Source organism: Euleptes europaea, chromosome 8 (assembly GCF_029931775.1).
Source record: "Euleptes europaea isolate rEulEur1 chromosome 8, rEulEur1.hap1, whole genome shotgun sequence".
In the NCBI taxonomy this organism is placed as follows: Eukaryota; Metazoa; Chordata; class Lepidosauria; order Squamata; family Sphaerodactylidae; genus Euleptes; species Euleptes europaea.
Genome location: NC_079319.1, coordinates 58,741,407 through 58,763,200, shown reverse-complemented (window position 1 = coordinate 58,763,200; position 21,794 = coordinate 58,741,407). Strand labels below are relative to the sequence as shown.

Here is a 21,794-nt window from a genome sequence, read left to right as displayed (position 1 = left end):
CATCACCTGATCCTCAGAATAAAATTATACATTGACAATTCACTGCTATACTCCTTGATCACCCTACCCACTACCCTAGGCCCCTTTTCACCCACACCCTGGATCCTGTTTTTCTTATTGTTATTATGAACTCTAGATACAGGATCATTGCAGGCTCATGTCAATAGGTACAAATGGATTCATATAGTCTTTCACCTGGCAACAGTAGATTACAAGGAAAGCAGTAACAGTGGGGGCCCATCCACCAGACTGGCCAGGACCAATCACCATTTTACGTTTTTCCTGCCAGAACTATCCTTCACAGTAGCGATTCCACCAGATCATTATGTGACCATTATCTAAATTTAGCAGTCTTCACTTGAGCTTGCTTGGTTCCTTCCTTTCAGTTCCTTGCAGGTGTTAAATAAGCTGCCTTAAATACCATGAAAAAAGGTGGCATAGAAATATATAGAAATAATTAATGGGTAACAATTTTCTCCTACCTTTCGTCCAAGTAGCTTGGCATGGATTAGATGGCTCTTCTCTCAATTTTATTCTCACAGCAATTCCTAAAGGTAAGTTGGGCTGCCGAGGGACTAGCCAAAGGTCACCCAGTAAGTTTTATGGTTCAGTGTGGATTTGAAATCAACTCTCCCCGTACTGACACACTAATCCCTACACTCAATACAACTGAATAAATCAATCCACAAGGATGAGTTCCTTCCTACTTGTCTGAGAGGTTATTATTCAATGAAGCTGGCAGGGCCCCAAGGCCTCCTTTGGCTAAGCTAGTACTGTGATGTCACAGAAGCCCTGAGGTAAAGAAATAATGCAGCACACTGCAGATAGGTTTGAGCTAGGGTTGCCAGCTCTGAGTTGGGAAATACCTGTAGATTTTGGGGGTGGAGCCTGAAGAGAGCAGGGTTTGGGGAGGCATATCAATGGGGTATAATGTCATAGAGTCAACCTTCCAAAGCAGCCATTTTCTCCAGGTGAACTGATCTCTGTTGCTTGGAAATCAGTTGTAATAGTGGGAGATCTCCAGCTACCACCTTGGGGTTGGCAAGCCTAATTTGAGCTGTTAGAATTGTGCAAAAGGCCTGGTGGGTGGGGCTAGACAATGTTCCTTTATATGAGAATTGTTCCTTCTTTTATAGTGGCGAGTACGCACACTATCCTATTCAAACAAAAATGAGCCTCACCCCATCACCCAACTATTGATGTCACCAAATCACTGGGGTCAGGGGCTTTTATCTTTCCATTAAAAGGCTGATACATAAAGGCTCCACCTTTTACTGTCTAGCAGCTACAAATATTTGCTGATCCTGGTCCCTTGGTAAAGCACTTTTTATCCCTTTTTGTCTTGTAGGGATGCTTCATTAAAATACTGCTATCTGCCGAGAAACTGGCTTTCTAGCTGTTCCTTGGTATCTCATATCGCATTTTGTGGTGTTCCTTGGGTTTTGGGGCTTCCATCTGAATCCAGTCCTTTAGGCATTCCTTGGATACAGCTACTAGAGTAACTGCTTTGCTGAACTCAGCATATAAGTGTCCCATCTTGCAGGGCTGACTTCTTGATAGACCCAGTAGGGCTAGAGACTCTGTCCCTTGGTTGGAGGGTTAGTTAAAGGGACTTGTGGTGGCTAGTTATCTTGGGGCATGAGGATTCAACCCCCCCTCCCAGACTTTTGGTATTTGTTCTTGGCTAATCTGTTGCCCCTAATAACTTTTGACACCATCCAGAAAGAGGGTCAGATCCCCCACTCCATCTCTAGAAGTGCAATCTCTGGAGGGCTGGATGGATATTGTATTTAGTACCAATCTGTTTTGGTTCATGCACATAATCACTAAAGCACTGTTATGGGCAACCATTTTATACTTTGCTGCTGCAATGGTTTTGACCATGACAATACATATGTTATAGAACCGTCTTTGTTAAAGACACCTTTAACAAAGAAAAAAAGCTTGTTTTTTTAATCAATAGAGAAATGTTTTCGGGAGTTCTTAGAAATGCAGTATGTATTGGGGGGTGGGGCTTAGGCAATGATCCTTGGTAGAAAAATTGTAATGTAACAAACATGTCCTCTTGTTTGCACTTGTGACACAGTGGAGCATATGTAACTTACCCAAATAGAAGCCTATTCACATCACGCAACTTTCGTCTCCGAGAAAGTATATTATTGTTTTAAGCACGACTTTCTTGTTGCAGAATGTATCATTCGGTTTATCTTGTATCATGGCATCAGTCACGAAATATTTCCCTCCCTTGTGTCAATACATAGAGACTGCAGCCACTGTAGGGAATAAAGAAATACCTCATACAATGACTTCAGAAGAACATGAAGTTGAACTACACATTATTGAGGAACAGGAAAATGAAGGAGGAAGCAATGGAAATGTTTTCCTGACCAGAGAGATGGAATAATTATACTCCCCCCCCCCCGTTCCAGAAGTAAGGCACAGGAGGGGAGGGCAGTGAGGCACACCAACAGGGTAACAGATCCACTACCCCACATCAGATCCCAGAAGTTACTGGCACTTCAAGAGGCTTGTTTTTCTGCTTTTCTTGGTCTCTTCCAGAATCTGAACTCCCACTTCTTTTCTCACACACACCCTTTCCTTCAGCTGAAGGGGGGGGTATCATCTTTTCCAAGCTCTTGTAGATACATCAAAAGAGTCAGAACTATCTCCTAATAATTGGTTTCCATTGAGAAATCATCCAGTCACTAATATTACCATTCTTTAATCATAGGCTCTGACTCCATCACTACCCCCCCCCCAGTAGGACTGTCATATAACAAGATTCAAAACTCAAGTATTTAGAAACCAACCACTGGCTTCATCTCTGCCCTCTTCTACCACCATGGGTAACTTGACGGTGGAAAATTACAGGCGTGACCCCTGAGCATCTGGGGGGGATGTTGCCCCTCCCTCTCACTTTCATGTGATACTCTGAAGAAATGTGAGATCACAAAGAGATTCCTGCTGGATCAGACTAAAGGTCCATTTGGTTCAGCATCCTTTTTTTCCTGCAGTAGGAGGTCTGCATGAAGGCGATTGTCTTCTCCATGATGTTGTGACAGACACCCTAAGGCACACTAAAGCAGGCAAGAATTACAGGAAATTTTTTATTTATGAAATCTTGAGTTTAAAAACAAACATTATAACTTGTAGGCAATACAAAAATAAGATGACAACCAAAGTGCAGTAGTGTAAGTCACATGATACCTATACAAAATTGCTTTATTAAAAATTACAAAGCACCAGTTTCCTACAAAATATCATTTTAATGTACAAAAAAGAAGCTTGCCAATTCAGTAATTCATTTTTTAAATTTAGCATGCGTTAATAATAGCTAATGGCTACTGTTGCGGCAAGCCCTCACCAATGAGCTGAATGGTGATTGTGTTATTTTTCTCTGTCTGTACCACTAACAAGCTTTTGAAAATGCCTGTGGACACAGGCCTGAAGAAGACTGGTAAGTTGCAGTAGTGATGACATCTGCAAGAGACAAGTTCACAAAAATCAGACACACACTAGTTTCAAGCTGTTTTGTTTGACTGAGATGTCTGGACACAAGCAAGAGTAACACAGCAGTTGCTAGCTACATCAACCATATTGAACCTCAGGAAGGAGGACTCGTCTACAATGAGAGCGAAAAGTTAATTTACCAATTGGCCAAAGCATTACAGCCTATTGTTATTGGCACTGATTGGCAAGGACTAGAAAAGGCAGCTGTTATTCACTGTACTAGTTCAACCAAGAGAATGAAGAAACCAAGATGGGAGGGGCTAGGTCGTGTTTCCCTTACTGAGACAGCCTTCTACAAGTTGAATGGAAATGGCAGTCAGTGTTGGTTGAAATGGGAAGATGAAACAGAATATTCTTCCCTCGTCTATTTCTTCTTCCCTCATTGTCTGTTTCTATCTGGCTGCAGTGGAACCAAGAGGGGTGCTGATCACAGCAGCATCTGCTCAACTAGAATAGCTAAAACAAAGACACCATATTATCTTCTTAACTTCTCCCTTGAAGACAGATCACAATGGGTAGCCATGTTAGTCTGTGTGTAGCAGCAGAAAAGAGCAAGGGTCCAGTAGCATCTTAAAGTCTTAACAAATTTCTGGCAGGGTATGAGTTTTTGTGAGCCACATCTCATTTCTTCAGGCATCGTTACTCCCTTGAATTGAGGGGTATGATAAGATGGTTGTAAAACGTAGTAGTTTGGGAAACCCCATGATTTCCTGAGATCACTCATTCCTGATATTATTTTCCTACCTAGGTAACTAACTAGGTAACCAGAACAAGAAACAGCTTATGACTACATGTACGTACAGATGTTTGCTACCACCAGGGGTGTGAAACTGCCTTGACTACGCTAGGAAAAAATGAATTATACTTAATAAGGGAGGAAATAAAATACACAGATACCTTGAACACACACCATATCTAAATTTTGAGCGCTGGCAGTAATTCTTTTGTATACCCATGTGAAACTATTAACTGCATTGTTCCAGAATGAAGAATTTAATGGTACTAATAATTCCATAATACAAAGGCTTTATCATTAAACAAAATGGTACTTCCATTTAGACGATCCAACTTCAGAACAATGAAACCCACTCACCTTAAGTTATAATGGAAATGCTTGATGTAAAAAGGCTCCCTGGGTTTTAAAAAATTCAGCTGCAATTTAATAAGAAATTGTTTAGAAAAGGCATGTTATTTTATTTGTGCTACAGGGTTCTTTTCATGGAAATGTGGTATATACCTCCTTATTCTAGATTTCAACAAAAAAAGATACTAGATGCAGGTTTAAGTAAGAGGTTGGCATCAATCATAGCACAGATGCCAACAACTGGATTAAACTCTAATCAGCATTTGGTTTTAATGAAAGATACAGTTTTTCAGTTGAAACTAGCAAAAATTATGGTCGACAAATGAACATGAGTCATGCACTACTGATACAAATATAAGACCCAGTTAACATTAAGCATTAAGAGTGTTGCAGCTAGTTATTACTATATAAATAAACCCTGACGCAATGTTTAAGATCATAGTGACTTCAAGTATCACAAATTAACATACCATAGTTGAGGAGCTAGAATAATTTCGCAAGCGGATTTTCAACATGCTTGATTCACCAACCCTTGTTGGAGGAAATGTATGAACACCATCTTCAGCATAAACTCCTTTCCTGCTTTTGAAAGAGATGGATATATCACCACCACAGGAGTCCACTATTTAGTGTTCAGTGTCTTATCAAAATCCATTTCACAAACATTTTGAAACCCTGAAGTAGTGAGTTCCTGGATGCTCTACTACTATTCCTACAATTTTATGCTTCTAATGATCAAAGAACTGTAAATTTTATAAAACTGGTGGACCACCCCATCCCAAGCATTAGAGAACATAGTGACAGCTCAATAAAGACCTACAAAAAGTAAGTACACAATATTTCATACTACGCCAGTGAATCACCATTACATACCCAGCTTTGGGATCAGATATATCAGGATAATCTCTTCTTTGGGATGTAACTGGAACACTGACTTTTACTAAAGCAGATGAGGAGGCTTCATTCTTGAAAGTTTCGTTTTCTACAGTGCCCTGTTGCAAGAAATGTTCAAAATTAAACATTAGTGCCAACTCCTCAAGCTATCCTGTACATTTCATTGCAGTTTCTAAGAAGCAATCAAATTTAAATTCACTGGCTTTTTAATACTATGTTGTTTTTTTCTTATTAACAGCTGTTTTGAGGTCAAGAAACCCACCCATTTGTGATGGCACCACTGGTAAATGCTTTGCAAATCACAGATCTTGTTTGTTGAAGGTCTCCAGAAGGTCAGTAATGTGTTGATGATGGATTTTCAGTGACCAAGACTTTCTCGGTCCTTCCCCTCAGCCTTCAGGTGAAGAAGTGGTCAGTCTGGTTTAAGCCTATTTACTTTGCCTACTGATTTAAGTCTATTTACTTCGCCCCAAGAAACATGGCAGATACCTACAAAAATTGACCCTGATTCTACCTAAACAGCCAAGTCTCTTCTCCTGCATAGCTCTACACTAGTTTCTACTGTCATGCCCTGGAGATGTAAGGTGCTTTGAAGTGTACCAGGGCAGTTCATGGGATCCTGACAGTTGCTTGTTTTCTTAGGAAAGAGAGCCATAAAATGCACCAAGAGGTCAGATAGAGCAGAGATGTATTTCTGCAGAAATACCATCTGCTCTACCTGCCAGGGAGGGCAAGATGGATAGCTGTTTTAAAACATGATCTGGATATTGAGATCTGTGGGACGTGCACTCTGGGATTACTAGGAGATTGAGGTTCACCTTCCTGCATGGGAGTGAGTTCCTTAAATCTGGATTGGGTAGAGGGTTCCTGCTAGCAAAGGCAGGAAGAGTTAAAAAATTGGTAACATCCATTAGTCTTTGTTCAAAGGTTGGAGGCTGGATTCCCCTGCATGGAGCAGGTGGGGGTCAGGATGTGCATTTGTTCCACAGGCACCCATGGGGGATGTTGGAGGTAAATCTTCTGTATTGTTATGTTTAGCTTAGTGTTATGTTTTCATGTGATAAATTTTCCCCGACTTGTGCTCTAGCTTAATCCATACCAATAAAGTATTTTCCTGTTTAAGAATGCAGACTGTGATTCAGATTCCTTCCCATGTGCCTTACATCACTCACTTTAAACACACTTAAACATGCACACACGGGAGAAGGGTGGAAGTAACTGGGAAACTCTGCCCTTTGTATTTGTTCACATGCAGCATTTACTAGTGTCCCCCAAGTCACTAGTAATGGATCTTTAACTTGGGGTGGTGGCACAAAGAAGAACATGCTTTTCTGTAAGCACACATAGACCCAGGGCATGTTTATAACCTCTATTACTTATATATATCTTTAAAAACACAGCTGCCAGATTTTTTTTTAATTTGCAAAAACTGTACAACATCTTTATAATGTAATACCTACTTTTTTCTATTAACTTTAAATCTTAAATGAAAGGAATGACATTAGCACACAAATATTTATCATGAGGAAACTTTGTTTCTATGAGGTTACCCAATTAGTGAATTACATTTACCAGCAATAACCCCATAGCCTTCTTCCATTTATTATTTAAAATATTTATATTCTACCTGCCCAAATGCAGTACTTGAAGCAGCTCCTAATAGAGTGCATTAATGCACATGTAGCAGCAACCATATAAGAGAACTAAAAACTAACCAGCAGCTAAAAATCACGGCTAAAACCATGAGAGCTCAGATAAAGATTTAAGAGCAAGTAAAATGACATGTGAAAATAACGCTAATAACATCTAAAACTATCACAAAAATTTCGGAATAGAAAATCATCAACAAATAATGGTTTCTTCATTCCAGCTTATCAGGGGACGAGAATACAATAACTCATCAATTTCATCCAACAAAACACAGTGGCTCATGTACTTACCACTCCAGAAAACTGAAGTTTGTGTTTATCTTTCAGGTGAGGTTCATGAATAGGGTGACACTCAAGATCCCAGAACTGAGAATAATTACCTCTGTCTCTTGGCAAAAAGGTGACTACAACCTAGCAAGAAATAAATCAAGTTATATATTAACATAATTTCCAGTGTTCCAACCAGATTGAACTGTATTTTTAACAAAAGCAGGGCTTTCTTCTACCAGCGATAATGACAGTACTAACCTAATCTCAGTAACACAAGCTTCATTCCCATCATGAAGCTAGGATTCAGAACCAAGATACAACGTTCTTCTTAAATATGTAATTCGATCAATGAATGTGAAAGATCCATGCAACCTAACATTTTAATCCTAAACCCTTCAGTTTCTATCCCCTTTTAAGTTAATGCCATATACCAAATCACAGAATCTGGGCCATGGAGTATGGATCAAATAACCCAGATGTTGGGGATATGTTTGTACTGACAAAAATCCAAAAATGAAAATGACAAGAATTTTTTAGGACTTTAAAAAGGTTAACTTACAAGGAGAAAAACCCAAGATCTCACAGCACTATGTTGCACAATCTTGGCCACTATTTTGAGGGCTGCTTAGCAACCCCAAATACACTCACAGCTGGAAGGTGCTGCTGTGACAGAACAGGGGGAAGGGGGAAAGGACAAGGTGGTGGGGAAAGTGACAGAGGCATGGAGGCTGGGTGAGCCAGGCGGGTGGAGGAGGCAGTGTTGGAAGGGGCATGCAAGCAGGGCAGAGACGGGAGAAAATGGGACGGAAGGGAAAGGTGGTGGGAAAAGTGAGAGGAGCTGTCACCTGCTGGGTGAGTTAGGCAGGAGGAGGGGGGCACGGGGGTCAAGCAAAGCTACTTTTCTTTCAAGCCGAACAGAACGAAACAATGCAGTGAGTTAAAATGCACACAACTGAGATCACTAGAATAATCTAGATTCAAATAAACTTACTTTCTCTTTCCCATGAGCTTCAAGTGTACCAGAACTACACGAACACTGGAAAGCTGTGTACGGAGCCCTGTAAACCTCTCCACTTTCATCTCCACGCTAAAAGGAAATAATCATTTGTAAAGTTAGTTGGTTTGGTTAAACAGCCTTGGAACAATCACAAGTGAATTACTTCTAACTGAACAGATAGTGAATTTAAATAAAATTGTGTTAGTTTCAGTATCTATTCAGATAGCAAATCAAAAAACTAGGGAATCAGTTTTAAAAAATAAGTTCAAGATTACTCCAGAGTCTATTGAGTTAGCTGTGTATAACTCTTGCATACCTGCCACAAACAGAATAATTCTAGATGGCACTCCAGACCAAAAAGGGTCTTGGCTGAACCAAACAAGACAAGGTTCTAACAGCAGAACACGAACATCAATTATTAATTTGAACAATTTTCAAGTTACATGGTATGTTTGATAAGCCATAAGTACACTTCATTTCATTGAAACTCAGTAAAAACAAACAAATCCCTACTCACAAAATTGGGGAAACTGAAGTTGAGAAGTTGTTTCCTTATTAAGAAGGAATTGAGTACCACAAAATGAGATAATATGGATTTCTGGGTAGTAGGCACTAAGCATAAAACCTCCTTTTTGATAATTCTACATTACCACTACCCAGCAGTAAAGTAGTCCCCACACTGACCATAAAACCGGTGAATACTGGAGGTTTCCAAACAGACTTCAACCCAGCCATTTCCCAGCTTGCCATTCAATAGCAAACTTCATGGTTGAGTATGAAAACAAGCCTACAGAGCTCCACAGACAAGATTGCAGTTTCTGCATATTTTGGGGATGCTATAAGTATACATAGTTCAGGTCTTTCAAACATGGTGCCTGGGAATGCCAAGGCGCTCACTAAGTATTTTAGAAAGTGGGTGGGGTCAGGCGGGGCTTTTGTCCAGCAGGGATTCTGATTGGCCACTGGAGATCTGATTGTCTGCCTATTTTTTAAATCTTCTTTCAGCAACAGTTGCCATGATCTTCACTGTGTTACTGAAGGTACGTTTTGCGCATGCAAGAAAACATTTTTTTAAACAATATGTTCATTTTAAAAGGCATCCTGTCAAGCAGAGCTTTAAATACTGAAGAGTTACTATTAGAGTTATGCATAACCTCACTCCCTGCCATTTTGTGGCTGGCTCCACCTCCTGTGGCAGGGATTTGGTTTTCTGCCCCCACCACCCTGTGTCAGAATTCCAAAGGTGCCTGCAGGCTTTAAAAGATTGGGGACCCATGAGCCAGTATACAGGATTTTAAGTTTCAAAGTCTAATGCTCCCATTCTTTTTCAAGATCATTCTAATAAGATGAACTGCATGCCAACGTCAGAAAGGTTCTGTTGAGAAGCAGTTTCAGGGTATGGAAGACATATCCTAATCTTTTGAAGACAGACCCCACCCATTTGTCTACTCACCTTGACATAAGGGGGTGCAAAAGATGTCAAAAACCACTTAACATTTTCATCCCCGTTATTTTCAAACTCAAGGAATTTCTCTGTAAGAAATAATCATAATCACATAATAAACACATGTAATTCATAGTTACCTTTGACAAATAACATCATAGAAGGATACACAAAGTTTGCTAATAGTCCAAATAAGGCACTTGTTGAAAAAACAATTCTTTCTATGCCATATTCATAACTGCTTGTTGCTGCAAACTATGATGGAATTTATGACAGCACTTGCTAGAATGCAGTTTTAAATTTACCATACAACACTAGAAGAGTAATTACAAACATCTCATGTAAACATTTGACTTTCAACTTCATTTTTGTGCACTGCAAGATTAAGACACAAACACACTGAGTCATTGCTGCTGCTTTCATAAACCAATATAAAATGCCTAACAGTAATCCAGAAGCAGGAAACCATCACCCACTCATTAGAGGACTCACTGCTACAAACATAGTTCCCTTATCTACATATTTGGGGCTGGGGGATTCCTAGTGGCATGGCTGGCAGCCCTGAAGCTTTAACAGAGTTGTGGAATATCTGTTGCTTGATATGACGGCTCCTAAATGCTGTCCTTCCATTGATCATAACTCATTCCACCTTGTGGTTTGAGAAGCCAGGGGGAAAGAAATAGGAGGGATGATGAGTGGAAGCAGTAGCAAAAGACCTGAAGCAAATCTAACAGACTACAGGCTAGAGCCCATGTTATGGCCAACTCCACAGTGGAAAAGAAATACTTATCTGCCATCAGTACATCTGCACAGTGTCTGCTTCAGAACTTTACTGAGCAGTTTGTTTATTTTTATTTATTTCATTTTATACTGCTTTTCTTTGGCTAAGAGCTCGAAGAGGTAGTCAGTGGTGATCAGTTACATCAATTAAAACAGGTACATCAATTATATTGAAATAAATACAAAAGCAATATAATAAATATCCAATAATATAGAATGATACAAATAGAGCCATTCTAATCCCACCCTAAAACCACAGGACCCTCTCCAAGTAGTTAAGTCTTACTCCATAATGGCCTCACAAGGAATTCACTTGGGGTCATGCTGGTACTGTTTTGCAGGACAGTTTCACAGATTAGATCCTTTGTATCTGATTGGACCTATACGCCATGCTAGTCCCACAGCAAATGTTCATCCTATTTTGTTGGATACATTGCAGTTTGTGCAACCTGTAGACCAGATGCTTTGAGGTGTCAGGACAACAAATATTAGTCTCTAAGTTTAGCTCTTCCTGACTGGGGAAGACGGCCAGAAAGCTCTGATTACTTGGGCAATCGAGTCTGAATGTACTTGTTCCCCGCCCCCCCCCCCAAAAAAACCTTTTAAATGGCTTAGCTGTATTCACTTTTGAAGAAGCATTCCCATCACCTCATCAACTGTGACAAGTACAGATCTGTATTTGACATGTCATTTCTGAGCAGGCAATTAAACGTGTGGCAGCCTCACAATTCCATGTTTTCTCAGATGAAACAGATTATCTAGGATCCTTATCTATCTGGCTTCAAACCTGGGTATGGTACTGAAATTTCCTTGGTGTACTGGATGAAAGTGAACAAGCTGAATCTTAATTCAGACAACATGGATTGATGGTTGAGAATTCTGATCATCTGAAGTGTGGGATTCCAATAATTTGGGATGGGGTCATAACCCCCCTGAAGAACCAGATTCACAGTTTGGAGGTATTCCTTGTCTTGGCCTTGCTCCTAGGGGTCTGGTTCTGGAAGCCAAGAATGCTTTTTATCAGTTTAAGCTTGTAGAGCAGCTACAACCCTTTCTAGAAAGGGCTGACATGTCTACAGTTGTACACATCTTGGTAACCTCCAGAGTAGATTACTGTATAGCACTCTACATGAGGCTGCCTTTGAAAAGCTCTCGAACTTCAACCTGTCCAAATTGTAGATACCCGGTTGTTATTCTGAACTCATTACACAGATCACATTACATCTATTTTGATTCACCTACACTAACTGCCAGGCAATTCAAAGTGCAGGTTTTACCTTTAAAATCCTAAAACAATTTGGAGCAAAGGTAATTCAAAGAATGCCTTATCCAACTTGACATCAAGATCATTTTATTTTGTGTGATACCTTTTTGCTGTCAGACAACACATGACAAGAAGTAGTGACACCAGACTGTAGAATGCCCTACCATGGCAAATCCATTTGGCTCCCTTCTTGGCAGTATTTAGGAATATGTCAAGAGACAGCTTTGCCTACCTTTTCCCCACAGTGTTTTATGCCTAGACTATTTCCTAGAGCATTTGTTTTTAATTATATTTTATTGTAACTTTTTTATGGATTAACCTCATTCCTTAAACTACCTGGGAATATGTTTCATCCAAACACAAGTTGTAGTCACGTCACTTGTAAGACCAAACAGTAATAGGAAATAACTTCAGAAGCATCAATCTAGGCTGAAAAAATTCTACCCTTCCAAAAGAAATGATTCAAATGGAACTTTTCAAGTTACCTGAGTTTTCACTAGACTTTGTCTCGGGAAAGACCAGAGTCCGAGTCTTTATCTCAATCTGCGTGGAAGGTGGCTTTTGAAGCGGCTTTATTATATTAACAGGAAGCTCATTGTGATGGTGACGGGAACCCAAATTAGCAACTGTTGGATTCCTTCTAGATTGTTCAGAGGTGTTCTCATGAATCTGTACTCTAATGAACTATGCAAAGAGAAAAAAGTATTAATTGTAATCCTCAAAGTATCTAATCTATACATTATTCCATAGTGATTTCTATTCAAAGCAGCAAATCACCGCACTAATTCTGACCATGGTATAGGACTAATGACCGCTTTAGTCAAGTACAGGGTGAAAGCCACATGGAAAGGAAGGTCCTGTAGACAATTTCAACTGTAAGTCATACATATTGTAAACAATTACCTGTACAAGAGCAAGAAGTTATGTTTGGCACTTAAATATTATGAGAGAGAGATATTAGATGATTTTCCTGTCCTTTGGATTGCTGTCCAAACATTCTAAAGGGGGGTTTACTGCATCAGAACAGTTTCTCCTCAGAGGGTTGCCAATAGTTACCTCGATGTTACTTTTTCATTCATGAATATCAGTCAGAATAAGGCCCCTTTAATGTGCATTCCATAGTTTTGATCCAGTGGAAAAGCTGGTTAATCATAGTCTCTTGTTAAAAATTCAAACAATGGTTCAGGCTGAGGCCTAGAAAAAACATGGATGTTTTCTGCTTCCTGAGAAGCCTATAACTGTACAACCTTACAGGGTTGACTTTCTTGATCTTAATCTTGATAACTGCACACATCGTACATGGGAGACATATGTAAACCAGTAGTACAACTAGAGTCAATTTAACCAGATGTTTGAGTAATTGGTAATACAGTATACAACCTATATACATGCATGGTTTGATTTAAACTGTATACATGGGTTTCAACTGACCACTGATGAAGGCTAAATAGGCCATATCTATATCTATATCTATATAGTTTTGCCCTCCATGTAGTCTACAACTAGCTTTGGGATGCTTTTGATTCTGGGTGGGCCAGAACGGTTGGGCACCTGTTTGGACTTCAGAACTATCTTGGACTCAGCTCTGGACAAGGTAAAATCTAGATTGGAACTAATGCTTGTAAAAGTGCTTAGGTTAGTTATTTTGCTTTATTATTTTTATCCTCATTGTTCACTGCTCTTTATTGTACATTCTTGCACAGTCTTTTAATAAATCACTTTAATTATATTTTGTAGTTTTCTTGAAGTCTGCTGCTTCAATCTGAACCCAGTACTTTGGCCTACATTGGCTACAGCTACCAAAGTAACTTGTTTTGAAATGCACCTTATAAGCATACAACCTTACAGGGTTGACTTTCTTGATCTTAATTTGGGGGGGGGGGGGCTGGAGGCATCATGTCTTCGTCTCTAACTGTATGGGTAGTTGGGGGAACTGATTGCAGTGCCGCCCTGGAGTATGCGGACTCACACTTCAGCAATTTCATTTTGTCTTACACAATCCATCATCCCTTGACAAAGCTCACAATAAAAGATGGTGTGGCTATTCCCCTGCCTTCCCCAAGATGTCTATCTATCTGTCCTGAAGATCCTCTGAAGGGTGGAAAAGCCTTGCAAACACAGTACGGAGCATTGCTGCAACAGAGGGGAAACAGGTAAAACTGCCTCCTTTTCCGGCCAGTTGCTTGCATCAATGGAGGGAATTTTACCCATTTCCACTTTGTTGCTGCAGTGCACAGTACTGTGGTGCATTTTGTTTGTGAGTTCCTTTCGACTTTCAAAGAGAGTTTTCTACACTATTAGCAGAGGAGAATGATCAACTCCAACCACTCCTTCTGTGAGTTTTTCTGCTTCATAAATTATGAACAAAGTCCATTTCAATGCTTTAAAAAATTGTCCCTGTTGATGAACGGTAGGAGACATGAGAAAAGATTTCTGCGGAAAGCCTGATAGGATTTTGGCAAAATCGGTGCAAGAGTTTTGCAAAGGCTAAGATTTTACACTCTCTACAAAACAGAATTATTCATTTTAAGATGGCCTGGCAACTAATTAATTGCAGCATGCCAGGTTGGTGAGTGGTCTAGAAGAGTCACATCTGTTATCTGAAGGGGCATGATAACCAAATGCACAGCAAATCTCCTATATCCTTAGGGGCAAGGTTACATGTTACGAACATGAAAATGGCATCCTCTTGTCAAGTTTTCCTCTTCCACTTCTCTAACGTTATAAAATGAACCCAGTGTCCTGATTTATTTTTATTATTTTATTTAACACATTTTATGCCACACGTCCACCCAATCAGGATCCCCAAGGTGAAAAACCTGAAAACATTTCCACAATTAAAAACCACATTTAAAATTATAAGTAATTCAATAAAAGCACATAAATGTACAGCATCAGAACCAGTGAGGAGGTCAATAACCATTATTGGGGGGGGGGTGTGCCAAATGAAACAAAAACGTCTTCAACCGCTGGTGGAAGGCACCAACAGAAGAAGATAGATAAATCTCCCTTGGGAAGGAGTTCCAAAATTTTGGTGCCAAACCAAAAAAGCCCTTTTCGGGGTTGCTGCCCGTCTAGCGTCAGATGGCCAGAGCAACTGAAGCTGGGCCTCCAAAAACAGCCAGAGTAAATGGGTAGGTTCATATGGGAGAAGGCAGTTTTTAAGTTATGTTGGTCCCAAGTCATGTAGGGCTTTAAAGGTAAATACCAGGACCTTGAATTGAGCCCAGGAGCAAACTGGAAGCCAGTGTAGATGAAACAATACTGGAGAGATATGGTCCCCATGACCCACTCCAATCAACACTGCAGCATTCTCTAACACTGCAGCATTCTGTACTAACTGTAGCTTCTGGACAGTCTTTAAGGGCAGTTCCATGTAGCGAACATTACAGTAATATAATCTAGATGTTACCAGGGCATGCACCACAATGGCAAGATCTTACCTGTGCAGGAAGGGCCACAGTTGGCTCACCAGCTGAAGCTGGTGAAAGGCACTGCTGCCACATGTTTATCTAAGAGGAGGCCCAGGTCCAGGTGATACTACCAGGTTCTTTCCAAGTTTCTCTGCTGTTGCTACTTGCTGCCAAAAATGACCACAATCTTAAATGACTTTAAAAACCCACAGCTGAAAAGGGAACGTAGGCATGGGTGTATCCTTACTTCAATCCAGCAGATTTAAATGCTCTTTGTGAGAAACAGCAAATTATGTGGCGAGATGCAATAGGCAAATTTAAGTTACAATATGGGGTGATACTGTATTAGAAGCAGAGAACTCTATAATGAATCTAGAGGTCAAATATAATCTCAGTCCAGTATGTTTAAGGATATGAATATTATAGAAGAAAATCAGTTTTCAAGAATTATAGAAACTACGAACAGCTAGATTTGAGTCCAGTAACACCTTAGAGACCAACAAGATTTTTTGAGTATCAGCTTTTGAGAGTCAAAGTGCATTTCATCGGATACCATACTCGCTACCAGAAACTAGCAGCTACAAAAAATCTTTGTAACCACAGTAATTTAAGCAAGCCACTTACCTTTTGTTCATTATCACAATGTATGTAAATGAGACCACTCCATGGAAATATAGATTTGTTTTCTGCGAGTGAAGGATTTGGGCTCACATGAATTGAAATACAGCTTCTAGAAACAAGTCGAACAACAACAGTGAATCTTACAGGTATGAGAAAATGTACACCTTTATTAGCTTTAAGATTCCTAAGAACATTTTAACATTTTACAGGTTTTTTTTCATTTTGGATATGATATTTCTTTAGGTTTCATGTCCAATATGGGAAATATTGTGGCACTAGTGTTACAGCAAATTACTTCAACAGAGAATATGCAAACATGTAGCCTTTCTGCATGTATGTATTATTTATTAAGGATGACAGCAGCACCAATACATGAAAGGCTACATAAATTGCATTAAAATGAGAAGGCAATATTCATTAACTTAATATAGAACAGCGAAGGGCTCTAGCAGCTGCACAAAATCTGGCCACTTTGACCAAGACCCCAGCATCATGGTCTGAGAGAAGAAAGGCCTTATACAAATTCTCAGATCAGCCTTACATTTTCTGAAGGAGTAATGAGACCTTTTCTGAGATCACAATAAAAAAGGGCAGTGCAGTTGTACAAACCCAATGTTCAACTTCTCTATCTTCACAAGGGCAAGTGTGTTCCTGAACAGAACTCCACAGTATTTCATCTCCCCTGCAAAAATGCATAAGATAGGGCATTGGATCAGGCCAATGCAGGCTCTTCTTTCGGGAATTGGCCAAATAATTAGAGGGCACAAACTTCTTTTCTTGTTTCTAAAGCAATGGTATTTTGTGACCAAACTTAAGTGACTTTGTAATTCGCTACCACAAATCCTTTGCTTAATCTTTCTGCATGTCTGGGTAGAGAAATGCAGTGTGAATATTAACGGATTACCAACCAATGTACCTCTCTGGCATTAGCACAGCACCAGATTCTTAGATGTGTGATAGCATTGCATCAGAAGATGAACACTGAAAGTCAATCCCCATGATAAGGTAAGGAAAAATTGCAACCATAGGCTGTGTACCGTATAAATACTGCAGCTATAGGTTTAGAGTACCTTTGAAAGTTTAGAATAGAACAGGTTTTGTTGGCTCAAACTCCCTTCAGTTAACAAATATTCCTATGAAGATAAATGGCATGCATATTACAAAGATACGTTTTAATTTCTGTAGCACCCAAAAGTACCTTAATACTTACAGTAAACCTAAAGTCTTAATTAATATTGAGAAAATACATGGTTATATATTCTTACAAATCTTTCCATGAGGAAAGTTCTTGTAAAAGCCAACAATATCTTCCTTTTTTCCAACTTGGTCCTTAAAATACTTTCATGCTGTTAGATTTAACGGAAGCCAAATTTTAATCATCAGATCTTGGAAGCTAAGCAGGGTCAACCTTGGTTAGTACGTGGATGGGAGACCACCAAGGAAGACCAGGGCTGCTACACAGAGACAGGCAATCGCAAACCACCTCTGCTCGTCTCTTGTCTTGAAAACCCTACGGGGTTGCCATAAGTGGGCTGTGACTTAATGGCACTTCCCACCACCAACTGTTAATTCAATACAAAAGTAACAGTAATACTTACCCAGGCTCAATAGTTCCATGCTGAGGCGTTATTGTCAGACAATGAGCAGGCCACGAGAGCTCGAATTTCAACAATCTGTTTGAGTTGTTGGTTATCTGCGTATGTCTAGTGTCTGTTGTTCCGCCTATCGAATAAAGGGCATTATTAACAACTGAATAATTTAGGCACCAAAGACATTTGCCCTTCCATACAGAGATGAATTAAGGACATTTAAAAAGCAAAACTGAAAATAACAAGCATACGCAGCTATGGTAATTCTTAAACGGCAGGTTGGCACCTGTGTTTAGGAAGTGGGAACTTTGTGTATGGTCACCAAGCTGTCAAGAACAAATGCCGTTAACAAAGGAAGCAACTAAAGTTCTCTTTGCAGGTGAGAACTGGCAAGCAGAGCCTAAACAAAGAAAAAGAGCACTGGCAAATACACCAGTGGTAACACCACTGAAGCCCCCAAATTCATTTGCTGATCAAGTTTTACAGACAACTGAAACTATGTCGAATGCCATCCCAAGTTCAGCTTATCACTTCATTAATGTAAGAACAGTGATCATCAACTAGACATACTCCAAGACAAGAACTTATGGCCAATAATTTTATTAGGCACTGAAATTCTATGTAGTTACTTACTCAGAGAAGGAGCTGAGAGACTCAGAAGTTCAGGCTGCACAGTCCAGGTCTCCCGAGAAACAAGCTTATTCTCATTTTGGCTTTTGGTATTTGATGGAAGTACACAACCATGAGGTTCTTTAACAGGCAGTATGTCGAGAGTCATGCTCTGCATCTCAGGCGCACTAGGTCTACAAAAAGTTTTTTTTTTAATTGTTAAACTCGTTGGTTGATAGAACATACTGGTCAAGTATTTGTTCCTGTATGTGTAGCAATTTTCCTTCTTTCTATGCCCAGTTTATATTTGTTCTACAGTTAGATAGGAATACCTTAGCTGGAGAGAAGAATACATTTTATGACCTTTACTCAGAAAACAGAGTACCTTCTAGAGAAAGGAGCTTACACAGGAGTCCAGGAGCACCCTGGAAACCAACATGGTTTTGGGGGTATAAGCTTTCGAGAGCCAAAGCTTCCTTTGTCAGCTACAAGTAGGTATACCACTAGAATCTAGCTCTTCTACTGCAGATCAACACAGCTACCCTCTGAAACTATCTACATAGATAAGGTGGTACTTGCATTATTTCAGTTAAATAATAAAGAGCACAGAGTTTTGATGGCAGAATAAAAAAGCCATAAAACAAGAGAACAGCACAGTGTCATTACTGGGGGAAGCAAACAGAGCAGTAAACATAGAATTCAACATGTAACATTCAACCTCAAACTGGCCTTTTAAAGGAGTATATGAAAAGCCTTACTAAAGTTGAGATGGCAGGAGCGCTCAGTTCCCACTTAGTATCGTCCAGAGATATACCTCCCAGGAAGAATCCCAAAATTTCCACGGAGAAAGTTTAAAACAGGCTCTAGTCACAGAAATAGTCCAACAACAGATATCTACATACACTTTTTCTTAGGTAGGATATTTAAAGTTCACCAAGGCAGAGAAACACTGCGCCGGGATTTTAAAAACACTAGACAAAAAATTCTGTTATTACCTATCCAATGCCAAACGACGTGATGAAGGTGACAGGATATTCGAAGAAGTGCTAGAAGATGCCTTATAAACGTAAAGAATAATCCTCCGCATGTTTATGAAAAAATACTGGATATCATTTATTTGTTGTGGAAGATCACATACTAGGAAAAGATATTTAAAAATCAAAAAACTGTGTTAATGGAACAGAAGTATCATTCCCTCATATTGCTGTTTCAACTGTAAACTGGTCTGACAGCAACCAATAGGATTATTGCCATCTTTAAGTCTAGTGGTTCTCTACTGTATCAATTTGGAAGTTGCATTCTATTCATTTCATAACAAAGTTATGGTTTGGGAAGAACATAAGAAAGGCCATGCTGGATCAGACCAAGGTCCATCAAGTTCAGCAGTCTGTTCACACAGTGGCCAACCAGGTGCCTCTAGGAAGCACAGAAACAAGACAACTGCAGCAGCATTATCTTGTCTGTGGTCCACAGCACCTAATATAATAGGCATGCTCCTCTGATTCTGCAGATTAGGTATGCAACATGACTAGCATCCATTTTGTCTAGTAGCCCTCTCCTCCATGAACATGTCCACTCCCCTCTTAAAGCCTTCCAAGTTGGCAGCCATCACCATATCCTGGGGCAGGGAGTTCCACAATTTAACTATGCGGTCATTCCACGGACATTCCACTTTACATTGTGCTAAGCATAGTTTATTTTTTAAACTGAAGCTTATTATTATTATTTTTAAAATATGCAGTATAACAACATGTAGTTTCTTGAGGGTGGGGTAGAGATGTGAAGGCCTAGATAAACAGAGCCCCTCCCTCCACCCTTTCCCCCCCCCCAATTTTCCCAATAGAGAAAAAAATAAATTTTTGCAAGCAAAGAAAAAAGTGCTATAAATTTTTTCTTTTGGAATGAGTGAAATGCTTTTTAAGACCAGGTTTTGTTCACTCAAAGCGTGTAGTATGCTGATTTTATCCACCACTTTACAGCATAACAAATGATAATTCCTATATAATACTGTAGCAATAGATAACGTATTTTCAACTATGTATCTATATACCGTAATACTGTAGCAATATACAACATATTTTCAATGACATATCTATTGTCGAAGGCTTTCATGGTTAGAGTTCATTGGTTCTTGTGGGTTATCCGGGCTGTATATTGACTGTATATTACCCCTTTCTGACTGTATATTACTCTTCCTACACACTTGACACTGAGAGACACTGTCCTTCAGTGTTACTTCTCTGAAGATGCCTGCCACAGCTGCTGGTGAAACGTCAGGAAAGAAAATACCACGGTTACACAGCCCGGATAACCCACAAGCACCAATGACGTATCTATTGTTTAAATATAATTTTGTCCTCAATTAGTTTGCCATATTGTGTACAATAACGCACTGTTGAAGAGTTCAATGTTATAATTAACTTTATATCCAAACATGTTGCTAGTCCTATCGAGGCTGTTTCTGTCCGAACAAACTTCCTTCCACTTACTACAAAATCTATTTTAAATTTATTTCTGCCTACCTTTCAGATGGCAGAGGCTAAAATGCACATACTAAGGTGGCATATGGTGTTGTAGCTCCCTTTGTAGAATAGGGTACAGCCATAATTTTTTAGGTTTGAACCTAAGCAGAGTCACACTTTTTCTAACCCCACTGACCTCAGCGGAATTAGAAGGATGTAACTATGGTTAGGCTTGCACTGCAAGACGTTTAATACTTTTCATGGTTTCAAAATTTCTCAAAGTTTTACATCTCTAGGGTGCAGCAATTGATTTTCAGACTGTTCCAGGTCTTGCATTCTTCTACCTCCCGCCCCCCGTAACTTTTCACAAGCACAACTGAAGTAGTCAACTTTAGGCATACGGGTGATAGCACACATTGAGACTGGCTTGCAATCTGTACAAGCGAAGTTGTTGAGGAAGCTCACAGGAGTATTTTGGGTATAAAATAGATACGCTCCCAGTTTTTTCTTCTAAAACCCATTTTACAAAATGAGAAGTTATTTAAGTTGGCTAATTTACTAAACCTTAATTGCACAGATGAGGGCCTGCAAGGAAATAAACTGTGTGTGTGTGCCTTTTATGGGGTCTGTGTTATCTTGCAGGGTGTCAGATAAAAGGTAGTCGACTGCGCTTTGTAATTCCAATGGAACTACCATTTTTTTCTGTCTTGCTCCGAGGAGCCCTGGTATTCAGTATACAGATGCTGCGAGAGAAGGCCTTTAAGATCATGGCCTGCAATATCTTTCCCTCCACCTCCACCTTTTAGATTTTAACATCTATAGCCTGAGGAAGAGGTTCTGGCATACCTGAAAGCTTATGCACGCTTTTGTGTCATCGTACCTGGTATTACGTGGATTGTGGGGGTTTTTTTGGATGTTGATTTTGGACAAGTACAGCTGCAAAAAACGTTTGGGTGTGTGCAGAGCTCTAATGGATGCAGTGCATGATCCGATCACTGCTATAGAGACATCTGTTTTCGTACGTAGTTTAATTTAAGATTATCTTATATGTTTGACAATACTCGGAAAAATCATTTAAGCTGATACAGCACAGCAACGCTGCATAATTAATTCACACCCACAGTAGTAATTATGAACCTGGTTCTTTCCTTTTTTTAATTATTTCATAAATGTGAAAAAACAATATAACATAAAAACCCATCACCCCT

At 39.6% G+C, this 21,794-nt stretch overlaps 1 protein-coding gene across 1 annotated transcript in view; it reads right to left on the bottom strand.

Annotated features, from left to right (window-relative positions):
• Positions 1–3,311: 3,311 nt before the first annotated feature.
• CEP192 (centrosomal protein 192) overlaps positions 3,312–21,794 on the bottom strand; it is a 68,681-nt gene continuing 50,198 nt past the window's right edge. Inside the window, exons 35-46 of the mRNA XM_056854941.1 lie at positions 19,120–19,261; positions 18,149–18,318; positions 17,525–17,648; positions 15,930–16,035; positions 12,378–12,576; positions 9,858–9,937; positions 8,399–8,494; positions 7,429–7,548; positions 5,468–5,586; positions 5,065–5,173; positions 4,604–4,662; positions 3,312–3,480 (exon numbers count right to left, since the gene is read on the bottom strand). Of these exons, the coding sequence (XP_056710919.1) occupies positions 3,342–3,480; positions 4,604–4,662; positions 5,065–5,173; positions 5,468–5,586; positions 7,429–7,548; positions 8,399–8,494; positions 9,858–9,937; positions 12,378–12,576; positions 15,930–16,035; positions 17,525–17,648; positions 18,149–18,318; positions 19,120–19,261 (1,463 nt within the window). The 3' untranslated portion in view covers positions 3,312–3,341. The remainder of the gene's footprint in view (positions 3,481–4,603; positions 4,663–5,064; positions 5,174–5,467; positions 5,587–7,428; positions 7,549–8,398; positions 8,495–9,857; positions 9,938–12,377; positions 12,577–15,929; positions 16,036–17,524; positions 17,649–18,148; positions 18,319–19,119; positions 19,262–21,794) is intronic.